Source organism: Mastigoproctus giganteus, chromosome 6, assembly GCF_048544385.1.
Source record: "Mastigoproctus giganteus isolate SK-2022 chromosome 6, ASM4854438v1, whole genome shotgun sequence".
In the NCBI taxonomy this organism is placed as follows: domain Eukaryota; kingdom Metazoa; phylum Arthropoda; class Arachnida; order Uropygi; family Thelyphonidae; genus Mastigoproctus; species Mastigoproctus giganteus.
Window position 1 is genome coordinate 93,887,986 of NC_143580.1, and position 26,421 is coordinate 93,914,406.

Genomic DNA, 26,421 nt, shown 5'->3' on the forward strand with positions numbered 1-26,421 from the left:
TTTCAACATTGTGCTCACTGATGAATGCGATGATTTATTGGTAATAACGTCAACATCTTTTGTAGATGGTAAATTTTAGTCTTTACTGAATCTTATCTTTCGCAATAAAGGCGCTTATTGCGAGTTTTTTTTTCTCTCTCTCTCTCTCTTCGCGCTTCTTTAATCGTGTTGCCTTAGTTGGCAGTAATATGGTGTATTTTTTAATTCTTAATTTAATGCTAAGGATTAGGTAAAGTACTACGTACAGTACGGTAAAGCAGGCAGAAAGAGAGTAGGTGGACCAAAGAGGAAGAAAGATCGGTCGATAAAAAGAGACTGATTTCTGGGTTCCAATTACTTATGAAGGGGAAAAAAAAAAATAATAATAATATATATAAATCACTTTCGGATTCCTGTCAAAAATAATTCAGATGATATTTATGGCCAAACAAAGTATTTAGTTCACGTTATGAGTCAGATATGAACGAAATGTAGAAACTTCACATGAGCTCAGTCGGCTGTATGTAATTTATATTCAGTAGCTGTTGGTTGGTTATTTGGTTTTTAGGAGCATTAGCAACTAAGGCCATATTGCTCCGGGAATATGCGGTGGTCATTCCCTGACCTTTTCGCATCCTCAGTATTTGGTGGTGACGGGCTCGAACCCCGGTCTAATCAAGAAGCGTGTGCTACGCACCGCTGTTCCTTCCCACCTGGATACGGAGGCGCCCTATTCAGTAGCGTACCATACTACAGGGGTAGGGTCAGCAGGTACATTGTACCCCCATGACGCCGAAATCTGGTATTGTAGCGCTTTATAGCATTAGGCAATTGATGCCTTTTTTGTGAATGTACCTGTTGACAAAAAAATCCTGGCTACGCCAGTGTTTATATTTCAGTTCTGTTACTCTATGGGATTAAATTATGGACTATTAAGTTAATAGTCTATAGTTTAAGAGCACAGATTAATGTTAAAGTACATTTTTAACAGTGCCTAACAACATTGAATGCTCAATATTCTATAACTGCATCAGAACCATTCGTTAGTACTGCCATTCAAAAAATGTCTTTCTTTCTGCCTGCCTTTTTCCACTCTCAAATGAGAGTGGAAAAAGTAAATTTAATAACATTCGATGCATGAAAATAAAGAGTATTTAGTATTCTTGATTGAAGACAATCATTTTACCTAACACAACAGTTAATGGAACACGATTAAAAAAAAAAAAATCAAAATATCGCACGTACAATGGACAATTCAGGACAATTTTAGCAGCACAGGTACAATAATTAACTTTCATTCGCATCCACTGGCACTTGGCGCCATCTAGTGGGATTTATCAACACTTGTCTTCAAAAGGACATCGGCAATCAAAATAAACAAAGCCGCCAAACAAAGTAAACAAGCTTTATCATATTACTTTCAGTTCACAGTTCGGATATAATATTATTCAGTATTAATTGCAACAAAATTTACAATTAAAGAATAAATTTAACTGTTTCCTCTTTTATGGGCTGAATTACTAATTACTAAATGACATCATTCTGATGAACAGACGAATGAAAATAATTTATACATATAAATTAAATTAAATTAAATTATGTTTATAACAATGGAATGAACTTATGCGAAATATATTTTATGTGATATAAAATTATATTACTTTATTCGTATGATATGTTACAATTGTTTAGCAATTACTGAGCGATTATTATTCACATTAATTAGTAGAGAAAAAATGATTCAGTCAAATGTTTAATTCAATTTCCCATCTTATCCATAATTTAGTTTAAAATAGTTTAAATAAGCAATGCCACGGCACGCATCGTTTGCTATTTGTTCACTACGCAATTTAAAGGGCTTATCTGTGCAGCAACATCAGGCAACCAATTAATTATATTAATTTAGTTTCACATATTTTAATCTTTTCATCAAAGAAACGGCAACCGAAATGTCATGCATACTTCAAAACTGAGTCTTTTGAATATGATTTCCCATTACGAAATTAGAAAAAAATAATAATGATGCAATTACTTTAAAGAAGTGAACCCACACAGCAATAATCTTTTAAGAAAAATAGCGGAATGTTAATTTACCAAAACAATAAATAAATTATATATTGCTTTTTATTTTACTGTTCATTAAGATTTCGATGCATATAAACAGGAAAGGAAAAAACAGCTGTAAAAAAAAGAAATAGCACACATGCAACTAGAACCAGAAAAAAAAAAAAGACTAAATTTTCATTTCTTGGAATGAAGAAAAAGCCAAGATATTATTTTAACATCGTTGAAATTTTAATATTGTTGAAAACGGTTCAAGTACCTGCTGCAGATTTTGTGGTATAAAAACGACACGTTTTCATTGCCTTATGGAATGAAGAATGAATGTATATTGTTTTTATACTGTACTTCTTTGGCCAAGCTAGAAATCGTCTTGATATTTTCTTTTCCATGAACTCAATATTAATTTCAATCATGAAATAGTAAAAAAAATGCATATTAACTTCTCTGGATGAGCGTGTAGGGTAATATATTTAAAATGAATATAATAATGGGTGGCGCACTACGTGGGACACCGATTAGAGGTAGTTCTTGCTTACCTGCACATATAGTTGTATAAAAATTGCAGAACGATGCAAGGCTTATGTAGCATTCCTTGCATCTGCCATCAAAAATCAAAATTAATAATTTAATTAGTTTTATAGTTTTAAATTAAGTCAAATTAAAATTAATTAGTTTTTTTTTAAAAGTTAAACTAATAGTTAATTAATACTTAATATTTTATTAACTAATGCAAGAAAATAATATAGCAATTGAATTTGCGCTTGAAGTAATTTTAGTGTTTCGTCTGACAGGAGAAGGAAAGTGTGAAGGAGACAGAAAGCATCAGTGCAAATAGAAATAGATGAATGTTAGTTAAACTTGTAAGATCTTACAAATGAAAATAGAAATATTTGTTTTGCTAAAATAAATCCAGGAAGGGCGATGGAAAGTGAGAATTAGCATTAATACCCGAGTATTAAGTTAAAGATAGTAAGTATTAAGATTGGATATTTAGTTTTAATGCAAATAAGGTTAAAGTTGGAAGGACACTGGATTTAGTAATGGACAGTTTTAGGCGTGGGAATTAAAATAGAGGCTAAATGGAAACAAGTAATATTGAATAATGTAAGAGAGCTAACAGGGACAGCAGGACTAGGTAGAGGGGTGCCATTTGGGAACAGGCGTGAAAGGGTTGCTGAGGGAAGTAGCGGCCATTCCGGAACGTAGGTCTGTTCCTGTTTTTTTCTTTTTTCTCTCGAATCCTGAACTCAAGGACTCATAAGGAATTTAGTGATAGTCTTTTTAAAAAAATGACATTCCTGTTGTATTAGGCAAGTTAGTTACTAAAGTTGAGATAATTTGTTATGAATGTTAATGATTATGAAATAATGTAAGGGTGGTAAATATAAAGAAATTATATTTATAGGGGTAGTACTGCAAGAATATGTTAACCTATATCATTATAGGCCAGGAGCCAATACAAGATAACATTACCAGCTGAGGTGTAAAGAGAAAGAAATTTTATTAATAGAGAAACCTCATGAGTAAAGAGGGATGACTAAGATGATGACTAGAGAGTAATTAAGGTAGAATGAGGGATTTATAGTGAACATTACTGAGGTAAGAGGATACCAGTTGTAATACCTTTCATGTGTTACAACTGATTAAAGCCTAGAAACAAATATACAAAAGAGTAATAAGAGCTGAAATGAGTTTTACTGATGTAAGTGATAAAACTGTAATGGAAGAGATAAAACTGTAATGGAATGATTGAGTAATCATTGATGATTCATATTAAGTAAGATACAATTGATATTAATAATTTGTAAATTGAGAATAGTTGATGAGAGAGACAGGTAGTGTATTGTACTGTAGTATGGTTCAAATAAATGGAAATGGGTATGCATGTATATATGTAGTTTGTTTTTTTTTTATGTAAATGCTGTATATAATGTTCATTAAAGGTTTGTAAATTTATCGAAAAAAATGTGTCTTTAATGTTCTGCTAACACCCGCTTTACACATCCTAGAATCTAGAGTTTTCTGTGAATTGCAGTCAGATTTCCGTTTTATGGGTTGCTTGAGACTTCAGTAGGGTGGAAGCCAAAACACAACAAAATAAACTCAACAAAAACAACATACAAGTAATAACATTTTTTGTATAATTTCCCCTCCCTACAAACTTTCATCAGAAGAACACACATGCATATTATAATAATAATTATATATATACATACAATGTGTTTCAAAAATGATGGTCAATAATTTAAAGGTGAAAGGGACAAGGTATTCTTGTATTGATTGCGGCCTTCAGGGTTACCCCAATATACTGCTGTAGCATCTGTAGGTTATTTATATCCGGCAAGAGTGTGTGTGTAAGCATATGTGTGTGTTGTGATGGTTGTTGTTTGCCAGCCCTGGAGTCTTAGCAGCCGGAAGGCAGGGAGCAAGCTATCTGCATCCCGACTCCCGTCCCTAGCCACATGGAGGCGCTCCAGGAACTATCTGAATTACACTAAGTGGGATTCCAACAAGTGGAATCCCGGTTATAATAAATAAGGAATGGGGAGGAGAAAGTGGGAGAAAAGAAAGTAGAAGAAGAAAAGAGAGCAAAACACTCTCTCAGGAAAAAGAAGAAATAGGAAAGAGGAAAACACTAGTTGGAAAATCTAACACGCGAGAGAGCTTGAAGAGGTAAAATTTTGAAGCCCGAAGGCTTGTAATTTTGAAAGAAAGATTCCCCTAGCCGGGAAGGAAGCCCAACCTGCACCGACAAGGGGAGAAAGAAAAGTCTCAAGGAAAGAACATAGGTAATGTACAAGTGGCTATTAGATAGCCACTTAAAAGAATAAATTAAGATAAATAATAAATACTTATGTCACCGATATGAAAACATAGCAGTTAACATATTAACAAATTACACTGCATAAGCAGAGAGTAAAATATACAATATTTACAAAATAAGTAATTACAATTTTAGCTGAAAAACCAGTCAACCAAGAAATTAACAGAAATAGTCAACCAGAAGAAATGCAGAAACATATATACAAAATACAAAGAGACGATTAATTACAAGCAACAATAATCCAACAAACAGAACTCACCCAAGGCAAAGATATGCCAAAGGCAAAACCAATAAATACTGTACAAATAAATTAGTTAACCGAATCAAAAGCAATTCTAAATTTAAATCTAAGTATAACAAATCAAAATCTGTTTTTGATTTGTTATACTTTGTTAAACGCTCACCAGCTGTTCGACAATTCAGAAAATAATTGGTTTGGATGGAAAGGTTCAATTTAATAGCCTTCGAGCTTCAAAAATTTTGAGCCTGCAGCTTTTCTCTTATATGTTGTATTTAAATATTTAGTTTATGTTCTGAAAATTCAGAACAAAATAAGAATTGTATGAAATATTTTGGGCTAGTTTTCTATAAGTCACACCAAAGCGTGTCAAGAGGTCTATTGAAGGATATCTGACAGACAAATACTATGATTATTCAACATAATGTTCATAATGATTAATTAGCAGTGTACTTAGTCATACTCTTAAAGGTTAATGCTATCTTAAGGTTTTCGAAATCTGTATTTAAATTAAATAAAATTATCGGCCGGAACCTTTTATTCATCCTATAATTACCATATGTACTTATTAACTACTAGCGTCTATAATATATTACGAATAATTTTCTAGCCGTGCATTAAAACATGTAAGTTTCTATACCTACGCTCTTCTAAGGTGGTCACAAGTACCTCAGAACTGTATTCACTGTCGCCAAGAACATTAGAAGACTTCATTTTAAAGTAATACGTTGTTAACTGTCTTAGCCCTCTGACAATTGCTGATGATTCTCTTCCAGAGACTGACAGCTGATTGATACTAGACTCGTCCTTAATGCCTCGCCCTGTAAAATAAAAGTAAGTATATAATAGTATACACATACTGTACTAGTATTATTTGTAAAATATTAGAAATCATGAATATTATGTGAGCATTTCTCTGTTATGGAGAAGTCGTGATTGTTAAGAATGATAGTTTTCTATTACTACTTTCTAAATCAGTTGGCTCTTCAACTGCGCTGTACTCTTTCACCAGGCGAAAGTATCACGAGCGTACAACATCAGGTAGTAGTATACCAGCAGCTGCAGCATTGTGTTTTATATACATATCGGCTAATACAGAGGTAAAAATGCATGAAGCAGACAAACGAAGATTTCCCGACATGCAGCAGATGTTTCGAAAAAAACAGATTCGATATCAGGCAAAATCAGTCATAAAAATAAATGGCGATTTTAAATCGATTAAGCTTATATTTAAACATAAATTAACTTTATTGAAAAAAAATGAGTTTGCAATTTAAAGTAGCACTGTTCAACTGATTTTCTAGAACACGGTAAAAATAGAAGGTCTGAACATAAGATAAGTTGGGGCAAAACGAAAACTTTCTTCACCCGGGATTTGTAATATTTCAAAAAGTGGAAAGTACTTTTGTGCTCTTGTACTTCAACATAAACTATGTGCTATTTAATCCTTGATACTTCCACTTTCGGTGCTATTAAATTATTCAGGATGAGAAATTTTTTTTGTTCTCTCTTAAAGTATATCATTTGCCTTATTTCAGACATTATTATAATAATGCCTGAAATAAGGGGTTAATTATTTCAATGTTATGCTCCAATTCACAAGGGCGTTATGAATCAGTTACATTCTTCCTTTGAAATAGGCATATATGAAGATAAGTGGTTACATAATAAAATATGGGAAAAATACCTCATTTATTTAAGATGCCACAACAAGTTTAAAGAACATAACCTCTCGAAGATTTTTAGAATTGCCTATATGAAGGTGTAACTTAAAGTTAATAAAAAATATTTTTAACATTTCGATTTGTAAGAGTCAAAAATTGTAAACGCACTCTCCAGTTCAATAGGCTTTTTGATACAACCATGACATAACACATTATCATCGATAAACCAGATGCCAGTACAGCAACATTAGCTGGGAGTGATCACAGAGTTCCATGTTGCATGATGAGGTGAGAGGTAGCAGCTGTTAAAGGCAAAGGAAGGGGAATTAATTTCAGGAAAGGAGATTATGACAGCTTAAGGTGCTACATGGCTTCTATCAACTGGGAAGGTAGTTCACAGAGCGCGAATACATTATAATTATGATATAACTTTAAAGCTATAGCCACAGAAGCCGTGAATGCGTATATATCTTTAGGAATACTGCACGAAGAGGATTGAAAGACGGATGAATAATGAACTAGCCAAAGGAATTCAAGGGGGATTCAAGTGTTGTTGCTGACCCCATGGTTTCCCCGATTAGCCGCTTTTATACATCATGTGAAGAGGCTTTCGCCATATCTGGTCATGTATATAAGTTGTGTAGTGTGCCAGTTTAATAACTACTACTAAGAAACTATTATTTTTAGGCCACACGAATAATTAAATTCATCTGCCGTGCTGTGTGTCTTATGCCTGTTAATTGTGTGTTCTATGGTCGATTTGTCGATTTTTCTGGATGAAAAACCCCAATTTCTGGGGGTGGAAACCTTGCTATCTACGTCTGAGACCGACTAACTCAGTCATGGAGTGAAAAAAGCCCATTAAACTTCCTCGCGTCATCGACAGTATTCGAACTCGTGCCTTTTCCACCCGGTGTGGGGAGGACGGTAACGTTACCATTGGGCTACCCGCGCAGACTGTCACTTTAATAAAGTAGAAAAAGAATGATATGGAAAAGTTACAGAGCGATAAACGTACTGAAGTCTAGAACAGTTATAAGTTTATCAGTAAAGGCTGCCGTAGCCGAGTGTTCATAAGTACACGTGCCTTGAGTGACCGGAGCTCAAGTCCGTGACTGCTAAATACAGTGCTGTTTCTTGTATTCTCTATCTTGTGAATTCCTCTGACGTAGTCGTCCCCGAGTATAAACAGAAAATTTATTTATTTAACAGAATCACAGAAAAGTTAAAAAGTAGCAAACACTGGGCATGAGAAAGCACTGACTAAGAGAGCAAAGAGCCCGACAAGATTTTCATGATGGATATGAACACAAAGAAGAAAACGAATCAGACAGTACTGCTGTGCGGTACGAACTGATTCTGGATTATCCGAACTTCAGCTGGGATAAGCCAGTCGACGTTGATGATGAAAAACAATTCATGGCGACGCTGAGCGAGTGAAGCTGGAAAGCATGAAATGTTTTCCAGCTTCATCTGGAATACCTATGAAAGATCGATACTGACATTTCAGATTATTTAGTAGAAAACTTTTATAGCTTAAAGGCGAATAGAGCTTTTAGAGTTGGTGGTACGTACCCAATAATTCTATGAGTTGAAAAGTGCATTGAACCAATAAGCTTAAATATTAGAGTGTGACGGGACTTTGGAGAGATTTCCTTGAATTAGAGAAGTGCCAATGTGTCCCCAATACATAAAAGCGATTCTAACAGAGAAGTGAGTAGCTACTGATCAGCGACTCTGACATCATTGTAGGAAAATCATGGAGGTAATGATTCAAGAGTAGAATATATAATCATTTAGATAGAAATAGAATACTGAATTCACTGTTATTATGATTATGTAACTAGGGACCATAAAATTCAAATTACAGGGGAAGAGAGATTTAGGCCGGATTTCAGGATTTTATTTATTTCATTTTTTAACCGGCAACTCGTTCCGGTAATCGACACCAGCGAGGTGTTAATTACCGGAATGAGTTGCCACTATGTATAACTAAAGCATGGATCCTGAATTTTAAGAAAACTTAAGTCTACGTGAGGAAGGGGTAATAAAATAGGGAGTATGTTTTATTTTATTTTTATCTATTAGCATCTATATTTAATTATTTATTTTATTATTTTTAGCCGGTGGAAACTGCCTAGGGCTTCCTTGCACCATATGGCTAATGATAATACAATGTTTTATTTTGTTTTCTTATTTTATTTTATTTTGATTTTTTTTTTAATTCGATCTCTTTCTGATTGCATTTCGGAGTTCACAATAATACAGAATAATATTTTGCCTAGAAAATACTAGAAATTAAAATCGATTTCTAGTATTATAAATTATTTGACAAGGCTGAAAGTGGTTACAACCTTCCTCCCATTATAAAATCCATCCTTAACCTATCCTAGAAGTATGTAATGGAATCAGTAATGGTAAGTGGAGATGTAATGAGCAATGGGGTGGAACATAGTTTGGTGTTGCATTAGCGACAGGCAGTTAAAGAAATCCTGAAAAAAAAAAAAAAAAACCAGTAAGCTACATGGACTTTCCTTTTAGATTAATCTTTCGAAAGCTGGGCTTCATTATTCACAAGATATTTTGAGTGAGAGGAGTTACCGAAAGTGAATTCCTTCATCTGATGCCATTTCAATGAAAATGAGGAGCAAAGTTGGGTTTTTGGGAGCAAAATGACAAGAGAAAAGAATTACACTTGTTCTGCGACTAGCTAACCCAGCAACGAGTTTAAATGCAACTTGAAATTCTAGTTTTTATTTTCAAATGATTGAGTTGTTTACAAAAACTGAGAAATATTTAAAGCTATTATCAGCTAGCATATGAGATTAAGATGCCATGAAAATGTTAACATGAAAGGTTTCTCTTTTCTGGAGGGAATCAAACTCGGATTTTAATGTCCTTGTTCGCTGGATCACAGGCGAGCGAATGAGTTTTAGCAAATATATGCTACATTAACTAGCTGTATTTACTGTTGAGCGGTAGAATGCAATCCAAGCAGCAAATGATTTTTTTTTTTTTTTTTTTTTTTGTTGTTCCCCTTTTATGAGGGGGTGTGGGGAAGGCGATTTCTATTTATTTCGCGAAGAGTTCACACACACGCCTTCCAAACTTTTCCCTGTCTTGATGTTTTCTTGATATTGTCGAAGTATGCGCACATTTGGGAGTCAAAGCCAGAACTTGTTTTTATTTTCTTTCATGCAGGAACGCGCATTCCCTTAACAATCAGTGGTAGATCATTTTCGGCTGTATAAAAGAGCAACCTGACGAAGGAGAACTTTTTCTTGCTCTCTCTCTTGAGTAAAGTGACCGAGTTCGGGCCAAATATAAGCTGAATTCTTGCTATAAACTGTTTTATGTATAGAGAACTTTCAAATTTCTGCGCGAGATGAATTCTCTTGTCTGCTAGCACTCCCACTTTATGTGTTTTAGGACCCCAAGACTGCGACATCTAGCTCGCTGAAACTAATGCAAGGAAAAAGCTCTAGATTTAAAGTAAAGTTTTATGAGAGAGGGGGGAAGTGGGCGAAGGTTAGAAGAGTCGGCATGGAAGTGCGTTCTTTTTATATCAAAAATCGCGTAGAAAAGCAGTAACTGCAATGTGTCCTTCAGGCAACCTGTTTGATACATTTCTGAAACTGTCAATTGTGAACAATGTCGAAGCACAAAATTTATTCTTCCTCTTCAAAAAATTAAAATAAGCGGATCCTGAAAAACGAATGTGTTTTCTGCTGACTAGATGATTAGCTTTTGTGACAATATGAATGGGCATTCGGTCCGGTTAGCTTGAAAATAATTTGTATGGTTATTGTTTCCAATTAACTATGCTTTTTATCCCTAATAGCGATTAAAAGTAAAACTAAGTGATAAATAGTGACAAATGGGCCTGGAGTACTGGGGTCCATAGTTTAACGAATAGATATTTATTGTATACCCAGTATAAAATGAAATATAAGTACAATTTCAGTTCAGTAGCTTTCGGAACTCGTGTCCCTTTATCAACTGACAAATTTGAATACATTACAAGCAAAGTGTGGCACGTTACTCATTCGTCATTGTTGTAGCACGGACGTGTGCTGCCTTGCGCCAGTGATCATCCATCAATAAAACGGTTGTCTCCAGGATTGGATGTATACGCATGCCTTTCTGGCGATTTAATGCCTTAGGGTTGTTTATTATGTTTAGTGACTCTAGCCATAGGCGGTGGCGAAAGTGTCGCGCGTGGTCCACTATCTCAAAGTCGCGCTTGGGGTCAAGATCGTGGTTGGTAGCCCAAAAATGTTCTGCAAGCGCGGACTGGTCAGTTTCGGCAAGCCGGATTGCTCTGTCGTGTTCCGTGAGGCGATCCTGGAGACGTCTCGATGTCTCACCTACGTAGCAACTGTTACAGGCCCTACAGGTGATACGGTACACTACATTGCTGCGTAAGACAGGTGTGACAGGGGTCTTCACACTGGAGACAAGTGAACGTAAGTTCCTACCTGGTAATTGCACACATTTGATGTTGTAACTTCTCAGGATCTTCGAGATACGTCCTGACACTCTACAAACTCCATGCACTCTACAAACAAGTACATGGCACTGCTATGGGTGCCCCTGTCAGTTCCGTAGTAGCTAACATCGCCATGGAAGATCTGGAGAAGCAGATACACCAGAACCCACCTACACCTATTACAACGTGGTGTAGATACGTCGACGATATTTTTACCATAATACCACGTGGTTCTGAAACGGTACTACTAGAATACCTCAACTCTCTATCCAATTTCATCAAGTTTACCGTAGAATCAGAGGTGGACGGTTCGCTCCCGTTTCTGGACGTGCTAGTGCATCGCGTAGGCCCACATCTAGAGACCTCAGTATACCGCAAACCCATGTGGTGCGGTCAATTCACCAACTACGGTCCGGCCACGCTCCAAGCCATCTCAATAGCACTGCCCGCACCCTGTTCTCCAGGGCCTGGAGCCATTCCAGCACCGACACAATTAGACGTAACGAGATCTCCCGTGTGAAGGCGGACCTAACCAGATGCGGTTATCCATCCCATGTACTAAACAGATGCTTGTTACAGGCACAAGAACTTACTTCCAACCCAAGACCTCCGAAGCAAGTCGGCATATCATCCGCCTACATTCCGTACTATCCAGGAGTGTCAGGACGTATCTCGAAGATCCTGAGAAGTTACAACATCAAATGTGTGCAATTACCAGGTAGGAACTTACGTTCACTTGTCTCCAGTGTGAAGACCCCTGTCACACCTGTCTTACGCAGCAATGTAGTGTACCGTATCACCTGTAGGGCCTGTAACAGTTGCTACGTAGGTGAGACATCGAGACGTCTCCAGGATCGCCTCACGGAACACGACAGAGCAATCCGGCTTGCCGAAACTGACCAGTCCGCGCTTGCAGAACATTTTTGGGCTACCAACCACGATCTTGACCCCAAGCGCGACTTTGAGATAGTGGACCACGCGCGACACTTTCGCCACCGCCTATGGCTAGAGTCACTAAACATAATAAACAACCCTAAGGCATTAAATCGCCAGAAAGGCATGCGTATACATCCAATCCTGGAGACAACCGTTTTATTGATGGATGATCACTGGCGCAAGGCAGCACACGTCCGTGCTACAACAATGACGAATGAGTAACGTGCCACACTTTGCTTGTAATGTATTCAAATTTGTCAGTTGATAAAGGGACACGAGTTCCGAAAGCTACTGAACTGAAATTGTACTTATATTTCATTTTATACTGGGTATACAATAAATATCTATTCGTTAAGTGATAAATGTTACCAACTAGAATTCTAAAAACGCTGCACTCAGGGAGGTAAGCATATAAATGTGCGTTGTTGGATTAAAAATTAGCAACATATGTAGAAAAACGCAGTTAGTGACAGGTGGAGACACCCACAGTAAGTCCGCCTTCCCTCAAACATTCTCAAGAGTTCAGAATGAAGGATGTGTCACATCAGTTTTTTACCTGAGAAACAGTGGGCAAAAAGATCTCGCGTTATGCAAGACATTTTTTCCCGGAAGACACAGCATACTTTCAGCACAGAAGTATTCTAAACACAAACTGCAAGTGCACAGATTATAAGCTAATTCTAGTGAACTCACTGGCTTGTGTCACTGATCATTTAAATCCACAACTAATGGTTAAAAGAAGCGATTTTTTCATTTGGTCTTTTCGTTTTATTGTTCATTCGGAATGCAATCTCGAGATTATTTTCATTCAGCCGATGACTGCAAAGTTGTACACAGATATATCCTCATCGGGCTTGTTGGTATCAACAGATCCTCCCTCAGATCCTTCTAAAGAAGACAGCTCGAGATATGAATTATCCATCAGAACCCGATTTTCGGTTTCACTAGCGACCACTGTTCCAATTAATTTCGCATACCAGGAGTTGTTATTTCAACAGATGACGCATATTGTCGTATGTTTTTCGATTAATCGGTAATGTTTTCTTGTTGAAATAAATTATTCTGATTTAGTAGTGTTTGCAGTTCATAATTTTAAGATAGCTCTTATTGATTGACAAAAAAATATTCTAAATTAGCTGCTGATAAGATGGTTTAATTTTTTACTGTCGATTTAATAACTTTAATAACTATTAATCTCAAAGTTACGCATTTAATGGTTCAGATGCAGTGTTTTTTTTTTTTTTTTTTTTTTGAAACACACTTATTGGTGATAATTATGCACAATAGGAGATATGCACATGTCAGATTTTTTTGAAGCTTTCCAGCTGTACCGATAGATGGAGAAATCAGAAGATTAGTTAATTTTTGAACATAATTATAAGTGAAATATTTGATACTGCAAACACATTGGTCTTTTCAGTTCTTGGGGATAATTCTAAGTTGAATTGCTCCCAATTCAAGTGTTTCGACAAACTACAATGAAATCAGAAGAGGTTATTTTGATTCAAACGATGACAGTTAACTTGTATCCATTACTGAAGAGCACACATTTTATTTTGATTCTTTGTTGGAGGAGTGGGGAGCAGTATCATTTCAAGATTACAGAGTTCAACTTCCGTAAGTTCGTGGTGCCCCTCCGCCGGTCAATATGATTCAGATGATTGATTTCACTGGCAACTACTGTTCTAATTAATCTATCGTACCAGGAGCCAGTTCTAATATAAATAAATGACTAGGTAAAGTTGCATGTTTATTTGATTAATCGGTTATGTTTTCTAGTTGAAAAAAGATAATTTTGTAAAATTGAACAGTGTTTGCAATTCATTATTTTAGAATAACTATTATTTATTAAATCACTAAAATAGCTGCTGATATAAAAAAAAAAAAAAAAACCACTTAATTTTAACTGTTGATTTAAAAACAATGTCAGTGTCTAATTTCAATCTTTAGAAAACAACTCGAGATCTCAATTATCCGGCGACAGCGGTTTTCAATTTCACTTGCAGCTACCGTTCCAATTAATCTTTTGTGCCAGGAACTAGTTCTGTTGCCTACAGACGCTGAATAGTCTGTAGACAACAGAACTAACTCTCTTTGTCTTTAAATTTATCGGTATTGTTTTCTCCTTTTAATGAATTATTTTGTAAAAAAAATTAAAGCGCTTGTCATTCATTATTTTAGCTTAACTACTATTGATTAATTACTTTTAATTAGCTATTTTGTAAATTTTATCAGTGTCTGTGGTTCTTTATTTCTTAAGATAAGTACTGTTCAATGAACAACTTAAAAATTAATGGCTAATAAACTCAAAATTAAACTTGGAAAATTCCCATTTTAAGTCGTTTCATGTTGGGGATTAAATATATAAACTTTATTTATTCAAATGCTAAACAACTAAAAGCGAATTTAAATGGCTAAATCACAATCTCAAACTGGAAAAAGCATTCAAATTTGCACAAGACAGATTACACTTAATTGTCATTCAGAATACCAACTAGTTAAACATTTAATGATTCAAACTTTTGGATTTTTTTTCAGTTTGCAACTACTACCAACAGATGGAGCCACGAAGGGAAATTAAATATACAGTAAACCCCCGCTATTCGCGGTATCTGTATTCGCGGTTTCGCGTATTCGCGATCGCCGATTTAATATAAAATGAAACCTAAAAAATGTGAATTTTAAAGCGCCGTGAATATTTTCCGCCATAAAAAAACATGGACGTGGCTAAAATTATCTTTCCCGGTCAAAACAGCGCTCAGTGGGTGGGGGGAGAGGGGTGACAAAATCGCGAGCGTGAATGTTTCTCGCTAATCCTTGTTCAATATGTGTTATGCGCTTGTTATGGAAGGTTTCGTCGTTTGCTTTTAATTTATATGCTTATAAATTGAATAAATTTATCAATTTATAAATTGATATGCTTACAAAAGTGATAAATCTACCGTTTTGCGGTGAAAAACAGACTTTTTCGAGTGTGTTAACGGAAGAAAGTGACTTTGTTGTGGACAAGTTCTTTCTAACCCCTACAAAAATATCACTACGAATAACAAGAGAAATGTGAAAATATCAAAGAAGGTGATGACATTAGCGAATAAAATTGAGTTATTAGATAAAATTTCTAATTCCTCAGTGGCAAAACATTATAAAATCAATGAGTCAACGGTACGATCAATCAAGAAATCGGAAGAAAAAATCCGCCGTAGTGTCCGTGAAAACGCGCTAATTGCTTCAAAAATTTGCTCTGTAACTCGTGATGTTAAATTAGAAAAAATGGAAAAAGCTTTAAATCTGTGGATAGAAGACCGAACTCAAAATAAAATTCCGTTAAATTCACTCATCATTCGTGAAAACGCAAAACTCCTTATCAACGCTTTAGCGAAACTGGTGATAGCACTGGCGGGATAGGTTTTTTAGCTAGCAAAGACGCTGGTTTGAAAGATTTGTTTGAAATTTCTAATAAATATTACATTTAATATTAAATTGTTTCTTATTTTCATTTCGATGCCATATGCTTGCATTTCACTATGTACTGTCTATGTATATAGTCATATTATGAAGGTACATATAATACATACATAGACAAAATTTTAGACTAGTTTTTCTTATATATTTCATACTTTGGAACGGAACCCCTTTATTACTATGGGAGCCATAACTCAGTATTCGCGTTTTCGGTATTCGCGGCATTTCTCAGGAACGTAACCCCCGCGAATAGCGAGGGTTACCTGTACACTTTAATTGTTCTTGGGAAAATTCTAAATTTAATGACTGACTTTATTCTTGGGAAGGATTCAAGCACAGATTTGTATAAGTCAGATTTTTTCAGCTTTCAACCAACAGATGGAGCCACAGAGAAACAACAATGGTTTTTGTGAAAATTCTAAGTTTAATGGCCACAAACATAAGTCAGATTTTTTTTCAGATTTCAACCAACAGATGAGAGGAACACTAACTGCTTTTGTGAAAATTCTAATTACTACAAACAAGATGGCAGTGCCCTGAATGGGGCCCCTAACTAGTCTGTGAAGCAGACAGGAAGGGGACCTCGACAGCAACCAAATCCTGCAATTCACAAGGTGACCCTATTAAACAAGGACATTTTGCTTTTGATCTCACGACTGCTACATTCAAATATCACCTCTAACCTGAAACTACCAAGGGACCCATCAGCCACGAGAAAAAGCCAAGAGCCAGCAAGCAAGCCAACCTCAGGAAAAAATAAAATTGAAAAATAAATTTTCAAAAATACTACTAATGCCATCTAGTGAGAAAAATAAAAACATGTGGCACCATCTAATGATCAAAAACAATGAAACATAGCGCCACCTAGCGGTAGAAAATACAAACATTCCTACCTTGTCCATATCCTTTGTCTTAATTTATGTATGAATATCTCTACACTTCAATTTTTTTCCGCTTTAAATGATTTTATATAGAAGAAGATATAGTATTTTATATAGTATACAGAACACATATTGCTGTACACAACTCCCTTCATGGCCATAAGCCACGGGTTTACATTATCACTTTAATCTAATTTACTGCCTGTCGTATTATTTCTCTATGTTCACCTTTGCATTACCATTTTCATTACCCATATTACTATTATTTTCATTATCTTAACTTTGTCTCCTACTTTTTCAAGGCACATTAGCTTTATTCTATTTTTAATTCAGATTATTTCTAGGTTATCTTTGTGGCTCATCAGCTGAATTTTTTGAAGTTTCAGAAACTTATACTTAGTAAATATACCAAATTATTATAAAATTACAATACTTGATATATCTAATACATGTTATTATAAACAATTTATCTCACTATTTCTATTTTGACAAAGTTTCTATGTTTAGTAAACTTAAAACATAACAGATGATGTAATAATAATAATTTATATATAATATATATATATTTTTTCTTTTTCATACTATTTCTATATTGACCTCAATGTTCTGCTACACTTAAAAAAAAAAAAAAATCGTGAGAATGTATTTTGCATCCTGTAGGAATAAATTAGTAGGAGGTATCATGAAAATATCGTAATGTGAACCCAAAAACAATTTTTTTTATTTATTTTTGTAATTCGTTCCAAGTCCTTGGAAGTTCAAAAATTCTCTATATTACTAAGCTATTTATCTCTCTAAAAGGTCATGTTTATTACAGAAATTGCACTATCTTTGATCGTTATTATATGTTCCGCTATAAGAATCAATTTCGAGCGCCTTTGTGATATTTTTATAAAATGCATTTTTGGAGGTCACTACCATAAAATAATTAAAATAATTTGCACTTTCCGGTTTATTGAGCTTTTCTGTTAGTGCATCTAATCATAAACGGGTAGTAAACTCGATTTTATTGCATTTGCGCTAATACCAATAACTGCAGTTGTGTGGGTTTTTACGCTATTATAGTTGTAAGAGGTAGATTCTTGCAAATTGATTAAACTAAAAATATTTGGTTTTTCCTCAAAGTAAGATTAAAATAGAAGAACGTTAGATTCAGAGATGGGATAATTTAAGCCTGAGAATTAGGAATGGTAGCAAAGGGGTAAACTATCAATTCCCATAATACAAAAGAGCAAACAGAGACAGCAGGACTAGGTAAAGGGGTGCCATTTGAGAATAGGCGTGAAAACGGTTGCTCGAGAACGAACAATAGGACGGGAGACGGGATTAGACGAAGCCTCCTTTGATCTACAACACCGTCAGACCGAAACAGGAAGGGAGTGCTCGTCCAGTGTTCTTTCAAATTAAAACCGGCGTCAGGCTGACTGATATCTGAGTTTCTGATACTGTTAGTACGAAAGGTGCGATAATAAAATGAGTGTTTGTGGAGGTTGCCAGGGGACATCAAAGGGTCATGCTGCCTGTGGGAAAGGAATAAGAATGTTCGAAAAGAAGGTTGGTATGCAGGCTGGGGAGACAGCCTGGGAGAAAGGTGTTGGCGAATGAAACGAAACAGAACATGGATTTAAACTGTAAGGGGATGATTGGTTGGAGTCCCTGGGGGATGCATGCCAGGCTTGAGGGGGAAGTGTAGAGTTCTGGGAACAAAAAGAGAGAACGCGCTGAAAAGAAGAGAATTTATCGGAAAAATAATGTAAGAGTTGAGTGAAATATAGTGAGGAGATAGTCGACGGAAAAAGTCGAAGTGAGGTTATCCGAACTGTAAGAGAGTGAGAAAGAAGGGATGAACGTGCAAGGGGTAGTTAAGGGGAGTTTGGTAAGCAGTGAGAATGAGAGAAGAAGATTCATACAGATGACCAAGTCCACCGAGGAAGGTGATAATACCCTGAAATTGTCTTGAAAGTCAAAGTAGCAACCCCGGAACAGAAAGTAGCGGTCCTGACAGGCAGAGTAGCAGATCCCGAAAGCTGAGTGGCAGTCCTGAATGCGGTACGATATTTCCCTGGAAGGCAGAAGATAGCAGCCCTGAATGAGGAAAGGATAAAAGGCCCTAACGAAGACATCCCGCCAGAAATTAGAAGTAGTGCGTAGTTAACATAAGCACTCTTTAAATTATAAGGACTATAGGGAATAATAAGAGAATTATAGGGGAAGGTCATATTGGGGAATTATGCACTAAGATATATGTATGTGCATGAGTTCAGTTGTGGTGTTAGAACATAGTAATGAACGGAGAATATATGGAGATGGTCAAATTACATATGAATTAATAGAAGTAAAGTAGCTAATATAGACGAGAAAATTGAAAGGGATAATTAAGGTAAATACTGTCATATATGATAATCCAGTTGTACTGTGGTGACCAGGTCAGAAAGTTTTTTTGTTTAGTGCTGGTATGAACCAGATAATTAAGATAAAAGCTAGTTAATAGGATGGTTTCAGTTGTATCATGGTAATTTAGCCAGAGGAGGTTTTGTGGTTAATATTGCTATGTAAGAAGGAAGGATTGTATAAGAAAGTTGAATGTGGAAATTGAGTGTGATCCCAAAGAAAAATTGATGATACATTAAAGAAGTTATCATAATGGAAATTCATGAAAGTTTTAATATCATTGTGCTAAATAAGTGATGTACATGAATGAAAATTTACATAACCAATTAGTTCATACAATGTGTTATATTTGTGGTGTTACCATGTTATAATATGTGCATAATTATTCTTAATTTCTTGTCCTGTATATATGTGTAATAAAGATTTGTATATAGCTTTAATGAAGTTATGACTTGTCATTCTGAACACAACCCAATCCGAAGGAAGAATATACTTAATGTAGAAATTCCCAAGAACCCGATTTCTTCTGTGAGGTATACGATATGCAGAAGGTGGGGTAAGGAAAGGAGAATAAGGAAAAGGTTCAAATAAGAATATAGGCATTCATACAGATTAAAATATACCCCCCCTCACAGGTGAAATGCGTTCCCCCATCACTAAAATCTTCAATCATATAAAAAACAAATTTTCAGAAACTTCTCTTCATTCCAATTTATGTATTACAATGATGAAGAGAAAGTGACTAACGAAAAGTGCAAGTAGTGGTAGTACCAGGAAACGAAACAAAATTGATTTTGAAATGAAGATGATTAAGAAGTACGAAGCAGGACAAAGTTTGTCATCTATTGCAATGGAATTACGTCTCACTGCTTCAACAATGAATATTATTTTAAAGGCCAGGGCGCGTATAAAAGAACATATCAAAGGATCAATGCACTTAAGATCAACAGAGATCACAAAACAACATTCAGGTGCTATCTCGAAGACGGAACAGCTGTTAATAATATGGATGGAAAATCAGATTGAGAAGCGAGTGCTCCTGAGTCTAATGACCATTCAAGCAAAGCAACAAGTATTTATGAAGATATTAAGGACAGATTCTCTGAAATTTGGAACCATTCCCACAAGGATCTCAATCAAACCCTTAGTATACTTAATCTCTCATTCCTTCCTATTTGCAAGATTTAGTACAACTGTCTCCCTCTTTGTGCAACAAACCAAACCCCTCTCTTGTGATTTTCTTGTTAATGTCACATCCCTACATTACAACCCTTTCATGCATGCTGTGTGCTACCAAAACTAGCAATTTTCATGATTACACTGTCTTGTTACAAGTGTCAACCTTTACCTATGTTATCACATTTGCCGTGGCTTTCGATGGGAATGCCAGATTGTCCCGTCGCGCTTCCTGTTTTGCTTTCTTCCAGCTGTGCAGCTTGCTTGAAATGCCCTTTGTGGCTGTATTTCATGGTTCTATTGTCTCCCACTCTTAGAGATCACGCGCAGGGGAATGAACTACCACATAGAGAAAGGAATACCTTGTACATACCGTGGCTATACTGTGGACGTTAATGCACCACAAAAAAATGAAAAGACAAGACTGCAAAAACACCTGATGCAAGTTTGGCAGGAGCACTGGGCCAATTCAAATAAGGGAAATATCACCAGGAAATTCATTCCGAACATCGACAGGATGTATCCCAGTCCCCCAACTTGGTTTCAACCTGGATTATACACCACCTATTTATTTACTGACTGGTCACGGGGCCTTTAAAGCCAAGCTGACAGCGCTGGGGATTGAGGTGGTCCGAGCTGTGCCTGTGGGGAGCTTGAGTGCTGGGAGCACATTATGTACGACTGCACCCATTATGAGGACCTCAGGTGCAGACTGATCACTACAATACACTACCTCCCCAAGAACTTGGAATCACATCTATTGGACTCACTAGAGGAATATAGGGAGCTAAAGGAATATGCCCAAAAACTATTTGGTAGGCGTAAAACACTGATAGCCTTCTGCAGAAGAAGAAGATAAAAATAAAATAAAATAAAATAAATAAATAAATAAAAAGAGAAGCAGAACACGCGTGAAGAGGACTCAAGGAGAACCTCCCTCAGGAACCTGCTCACTACTAATCATCCAAAACCAGCGATCGCAAGAATATGGAGATGCAGATCTTCCCATGATGAAGAGAACCACAGCCATTGATAACAGACTAACAACAGACATGACCAGTGTTCATAGCTGAGGAGAAATCTGGATACTAAAGGCTACCGATGACAGAGAAGACCGACGAAGATAGAGAAACTCCAAGTTGCTGCCTTGACGGAGCCATATTGGCTCAAGGCTCTGCACTCTCTTGTGCAGTGCAATTCTTTTACTCCCACACCCGGCAGGGGAGGGAGGTGACGGCTTGCTGTCTCCTCTCTTCCCTGCCACACCATTCCTTCCCTCTGGTGGGGCATGGGCATGCTTCACTGAATAACTGGGGGTCACCTACCCTATCGACCCTCTTCTTCCTATTTCACCCCCCAACCTTCACTGTCCCCTCCCAGCACTTTTTCTTTCACAGTGTATAGCCCTACACGTCCAAATTTAAAATACACCAAAAAAATTTCGCCCAACCTTTTAGGCACTTCAGAAACAGGCCTTCAGCGTCAAACCCCATATTAGCGCTTCAATGTAAGTGAACTAAAATCAACCGCGGTCGTTCCAATTTTATTTTAGGTCCTAGCCACTAAAATCTCAGGAAAGTAAGTGGCAGGATCTGCCAGAGTACAATTGACTCAATGGTAACACCCGGCTAGCCTCCACGTGGCGGGGTCGGGCAACGTCGGGTCCCATTATGGGCCTGGCGGCCAATAAGCCGGATAAACAATGGGCACAACATATAACACTACTCATGACCCACACACTTCCAAATCTCTGGCTTTGACAGGGTACTGTCACCGATACATAGAACATTCGCGGAGATGGGAGAAATCCCAGGAGCCGCTAGACCCTCAATATACCTCATACCTCTAAGTAAACCCTTTCTCATTGTTTGCAAATAACCACTCCTTCACTAGTATGGGCCATTGTTTTTCTCAGTTCTGGTTTATTTAACTGTTATTTAATTCAAACATTTATAACCTCCCTATTTCTAATCCAGAATTTTGAAACACACAGCAAAGATTCGCGAGACTTTTTTTTTTTTATTATTTTTTTTTTATTTTACAAAATGTCGATACAGTTTTGTTGAATTTCTAATGTTAATGGAAAAAATCTAGAATGTTAATTTTTTAATTAATTAACAAAAATGTTAATTAGTGAAAAGAAAAAGATACATTTGAACACGCCAACACACTTTCCAGGGGGTGGTGTGACAGAGGGCTTAAATTAACGTTGACTAACTTTAAACGTCTTTCTATTTGCTACTTTGCTTCGTCTATTCAGATGTTTTTAATTTTGAACTCCGCCCACATCCTACCATATCGATGTTTACACCTATGCTTTATGCGTTGTACCGATAGGCCAACTTCCGCTAACGGAAATATTTCTGAAATGTTTTCTTTTTTTTGTAAAATTACTCTATTATTACCCACTATTCTTATTCAGAGTTGAAGGGAATTACTTTCGGTTACATAAAGGGTAACTTCCTATTTGATTTTATCGCACGGGACTTTTCAGAACAAAACACCTATTGTTACTGTCTTCCCACCATTTGACATTATTTCCAGATGGAATATCGACAAGTACTTTCCATTCTTTTCAATCAGAAAACATTCTCCACTACCCACACTGTAATGGATTACTTTCCGTGCAAAAAAGGATTAGTGTGGTTTGATTTTACCAATGTCCATGGGAGGACAACAGTTTCCGAAGTTTATAACGCAACTATCAATAGAAATATTCTCTTTAAATTTCGTTAAAAGATCAAATATACATCCAGAAAACATGCTGTACCGCTATTGTTCCCTAGAAACAATTACAATAAAAAGAAACGTTAATTTTATCAAATGCGCACGTGTGCGTTTGTTGGTGTTATCCGTTTTACACCACTTTTTCCCGTTTCTAGTGTGCATTTCCTTGATTTTGTGTTAATAGATGCAAAAAGCATTGCAAAAGGGAAGTACAATGTTTGTTTTTTTCTTCAAAAACAATTGATTGCAATTCTTACGGTTATGTTTTTTATGCCAAGAAACAGTTGCATGAATTTTTTTTCTCTGTCTTTCATGCTCGTAACGACGCTGTACGTTGCATTTTAACTGTTTCCTTTCACTATACTTTTTGGGGTAAAAAATGTGTGCGAGAGAGAAAACGATTATAAAATTATATCAGATACAAGGTCAAAGTGTACTTGTTTAATTGCGGTCTCCAGGGATTCTCCTATATACTGCTGTAGCATCTCAAAAAGCAAAGACCAGAAAGTGTGTGTACGTAGGTGTGTAAAGTATGTGAATTGTGTTGAGTGCCGGCAGCTGGCGACTTCACAGCCAGGGGTCCCATACCCCCTGAACCCCATCCTTGGCCACAAGGAAGCATGCCAGGGTCCACTTTCTATCTGAGACACCTACAGAAAGACACCGAAGATATGATTGAAACAAAAGGTTACAAATTCGTTTTGTGTTAACGCCGACATTAGTTCTACTGTTGCAGTGGATATTATTCGGCAGTTTCCGTCGATTACTATTTTCATTTTATTTAATAATAATAATTCTCTTTATTAACTTAAAATATATACATTTGTGATTCCGTACACAGATAACCAGAGGAATCTAACAATAAATTGTCTATACAAGTGAACTAACTTTTACTTTGTTAACCAATGAAACAGTACTAAAATAAAAGTAATATATTTACAATAAATATAAGGTTCAGAACTTACCTTTCTGATTCTTCTGAGCATTACATAGTTCATCCCAGTTTGGAAACATTTCTTTAACAATTTCAATCCCAGACTTCGCCTTTATTTCTTTGTTGGCATAATCCTTTAATGCCATGTTGTACAAGACAGGACTCTTTTTCACCTCACAAATAAATTTCTCTGTGTCAAACAGACTTCTCCAAATAACAACAAATGAACGATGAAGGCCATCCACGGGTAGAATTTCTCCTCAGGCAATGTAAACACCCAGTTGCTGGCGCTTTCGATGCCTCCAACGGCGTCAGCAGGCGTTGAACTCCAGCTAACGTCGTCCAACGCGCTGTAGAAAGCACAGATCTAATTTGCATGCCTGTTCCCTCTGCTTCCTGTAAGGCCGGCCGTTCGAAGGTACTTTAAGCGCCGTCTATTCTTTTGCGACATTGTTGCCTATGTTGGGACTCTTCTTCTGAGGTGTGGTAAAGCCTTTCCTTTTGATGGGACACTCAAACTGCCACACTGTTCTTTTTCTCCCTTATTCACTTACATGACATTTACTTCTTTTCAGCGAAATTCTACTTAGTGCTCACCACACACCTCATTCACACAATTTCGCATGCAAACTATTTATTTTTCTCTCAATTTACATATTCCCACCTTACTAGCCATAACTTTACCCAGTCGCGTAATTGCATTCCAAATGCAGTTTTCCCATACGTCCATACCATAATTATGCTAAGTTTCTAGTCTAGCATGTTTCTTTCCCAGGTCGGAAAACATTCATCGGAATATCGACACCTGCTGACCCATATCTAGAAACAACTACACACCTAACTTCAAATTCTTAAACTGTGTTGCACCCCTAGTTGCATTGCATTTTAAGGATTATTGTTCTGCTTACTACCTGCCCTTGAGAGCTTTCCTAAACTCACCCTTTCTTTCTGTGCTTATATCTTACTCCCCACTCTTAAGAATTCAAAAGACTCCACTCCTTTGTTTAGTCTACTTCCATATTAATTATTTTGTCATATCTTCTTTCCTTGAGTGCCATATCACCTGGCTTACTCCTACTAAGATTTCTGATGGCTGTTTGTCTTCCAAAATACATTGGTTTACTCTCTTATTCTTTAAGTGCACTAGTTCCAACTTTATTCTTGCTAACAAATATTTTTGTATGACTAATGCATTTTCCTTTGTTTCAACATTTCTAACGCTTGCAAAAATTTAATCCTCACGCCCCCTCCCAGCTGACTGACAGTTCTTACTCTAATATCCTAAATGCATTTTGGAAAGCCTGTTTTCACTAACAGAAATATGGTCTTTTACATCTTTAATCATTAAGTGCCTTATTTCCCATCCTATATTCACTAACGAAAATGCATTTGTAAGACTTATGTTTGCAAAACTTTGGAAAGCAAACGTGCCAGAAAATTGTCAACCTCCACTACGACAGATGGAAGTTTGTTCAAACAATCAAACTGCCACTGGCTAAAGACAAATTTCCGCACATCTATTCTACAATTGTCTTTCCTCAATTTGAATTTATGTCCCCTCAGGGAAGTAATCTGAGAAAGAGCAAGAATCACTGAGCTTACTCAAACTATTTAAGGCCTTATAGACCTCAATCAGATCACCTCGCAGGTGCCTAGTCTCCAGACATTATCCAACCAACTGACCTTTTACTCGTGTAGGTAAAATTACTTCACTTATAATAGTTTCATAAAAAATATAATTGTTTTCAATGCTGTACCAATATAATTCACCCTTAATCCTCTGTAAATCTCTAGTCACATAGTTCACATACTGGAACGAAAGTTCAAAAGGTTTCCCTTCACTTGTTGGAGCAGGGGGTTAGAACGCTCCTGACGTAATCCCCTGCATGGCCCTGCCATCATTCAAAATCAAAATTAAGGATACTTAATCTGAATGGGTTGAATTAGTCCCAGTGAAGCAGGGGTAATTAAGTTGTGGGGATGGGAGGTAGTAATTAAGTACTGTGGGGTGACAGCAGTACTTGAGGGGACGGTTTTGAACAGGAATCTTGCCAAGGACATTAAGGTGTCTTGTCAGATTGAAGTGTGTATGTTTGAAGCACATGTCAATAAATATGATAATTTATCAAACCTTTGATAATTTTACCTTTTGTGTTTTGACTATGAAATATTAAACCCTTGAAACCCTCGATCTGTGTGTGAATTCATTCTGTTAAATTTTCCAATACTTGTGTCTGTACTATTTTCCAATACTTTACTGTCTGTGATTTTTCATTTGAAATATTAAGTTACTTACTATATAGTAATTAAACTTTTGACATTGTACTGAAATAATAATTATTTATGCAATATACGTAAAACACTTTATTCTCAACACTTTATGTAATGTATTTTACTGTGCATGACGACCTTCAAATATTGAATTTTGTGATATTTGATACAATGAAATATTCCAATGTATTTGTTAATTCTACTGCGTGTTATTCAACCTTTGAAAAATTCAATTAATTACTATGAAATAGTCATTGATATATTCTGTTTGATAGCTGTGTAATGTTTCTTCTGTAATGTAACTACTCATATTACATGTTAAATCTTAAATTTAAAGTAAATAAAAATATTTCAATGGTCAATAACCACACACAAATTTAAACTG

At 36.2% G+C, this 26,421-nt stretch overlaps 1 protein-coding gene across 1 annotated transcript in view; it reads right to left on the minus strand.

The window, feature by feature from the left end:
- Positions 1-26,421, minus strand: part of LOC150084465 (cell adhesion molecule Dscam1-like) — a 421,339-nt gene that overhangs the window by 109,705 nt on the left and 285,213 nt on the right. The window contains exon 16 of the mRNA XM_090376247.1: positions 5,750-5,926. Within this exon, the coding sequence (XP_090232373.1) occupies positions 5,750-5,926 (177 nt within the window). The remainder of the gene's footprint in view (positions 1-5,749; positions 5,927-26,421) is intronic.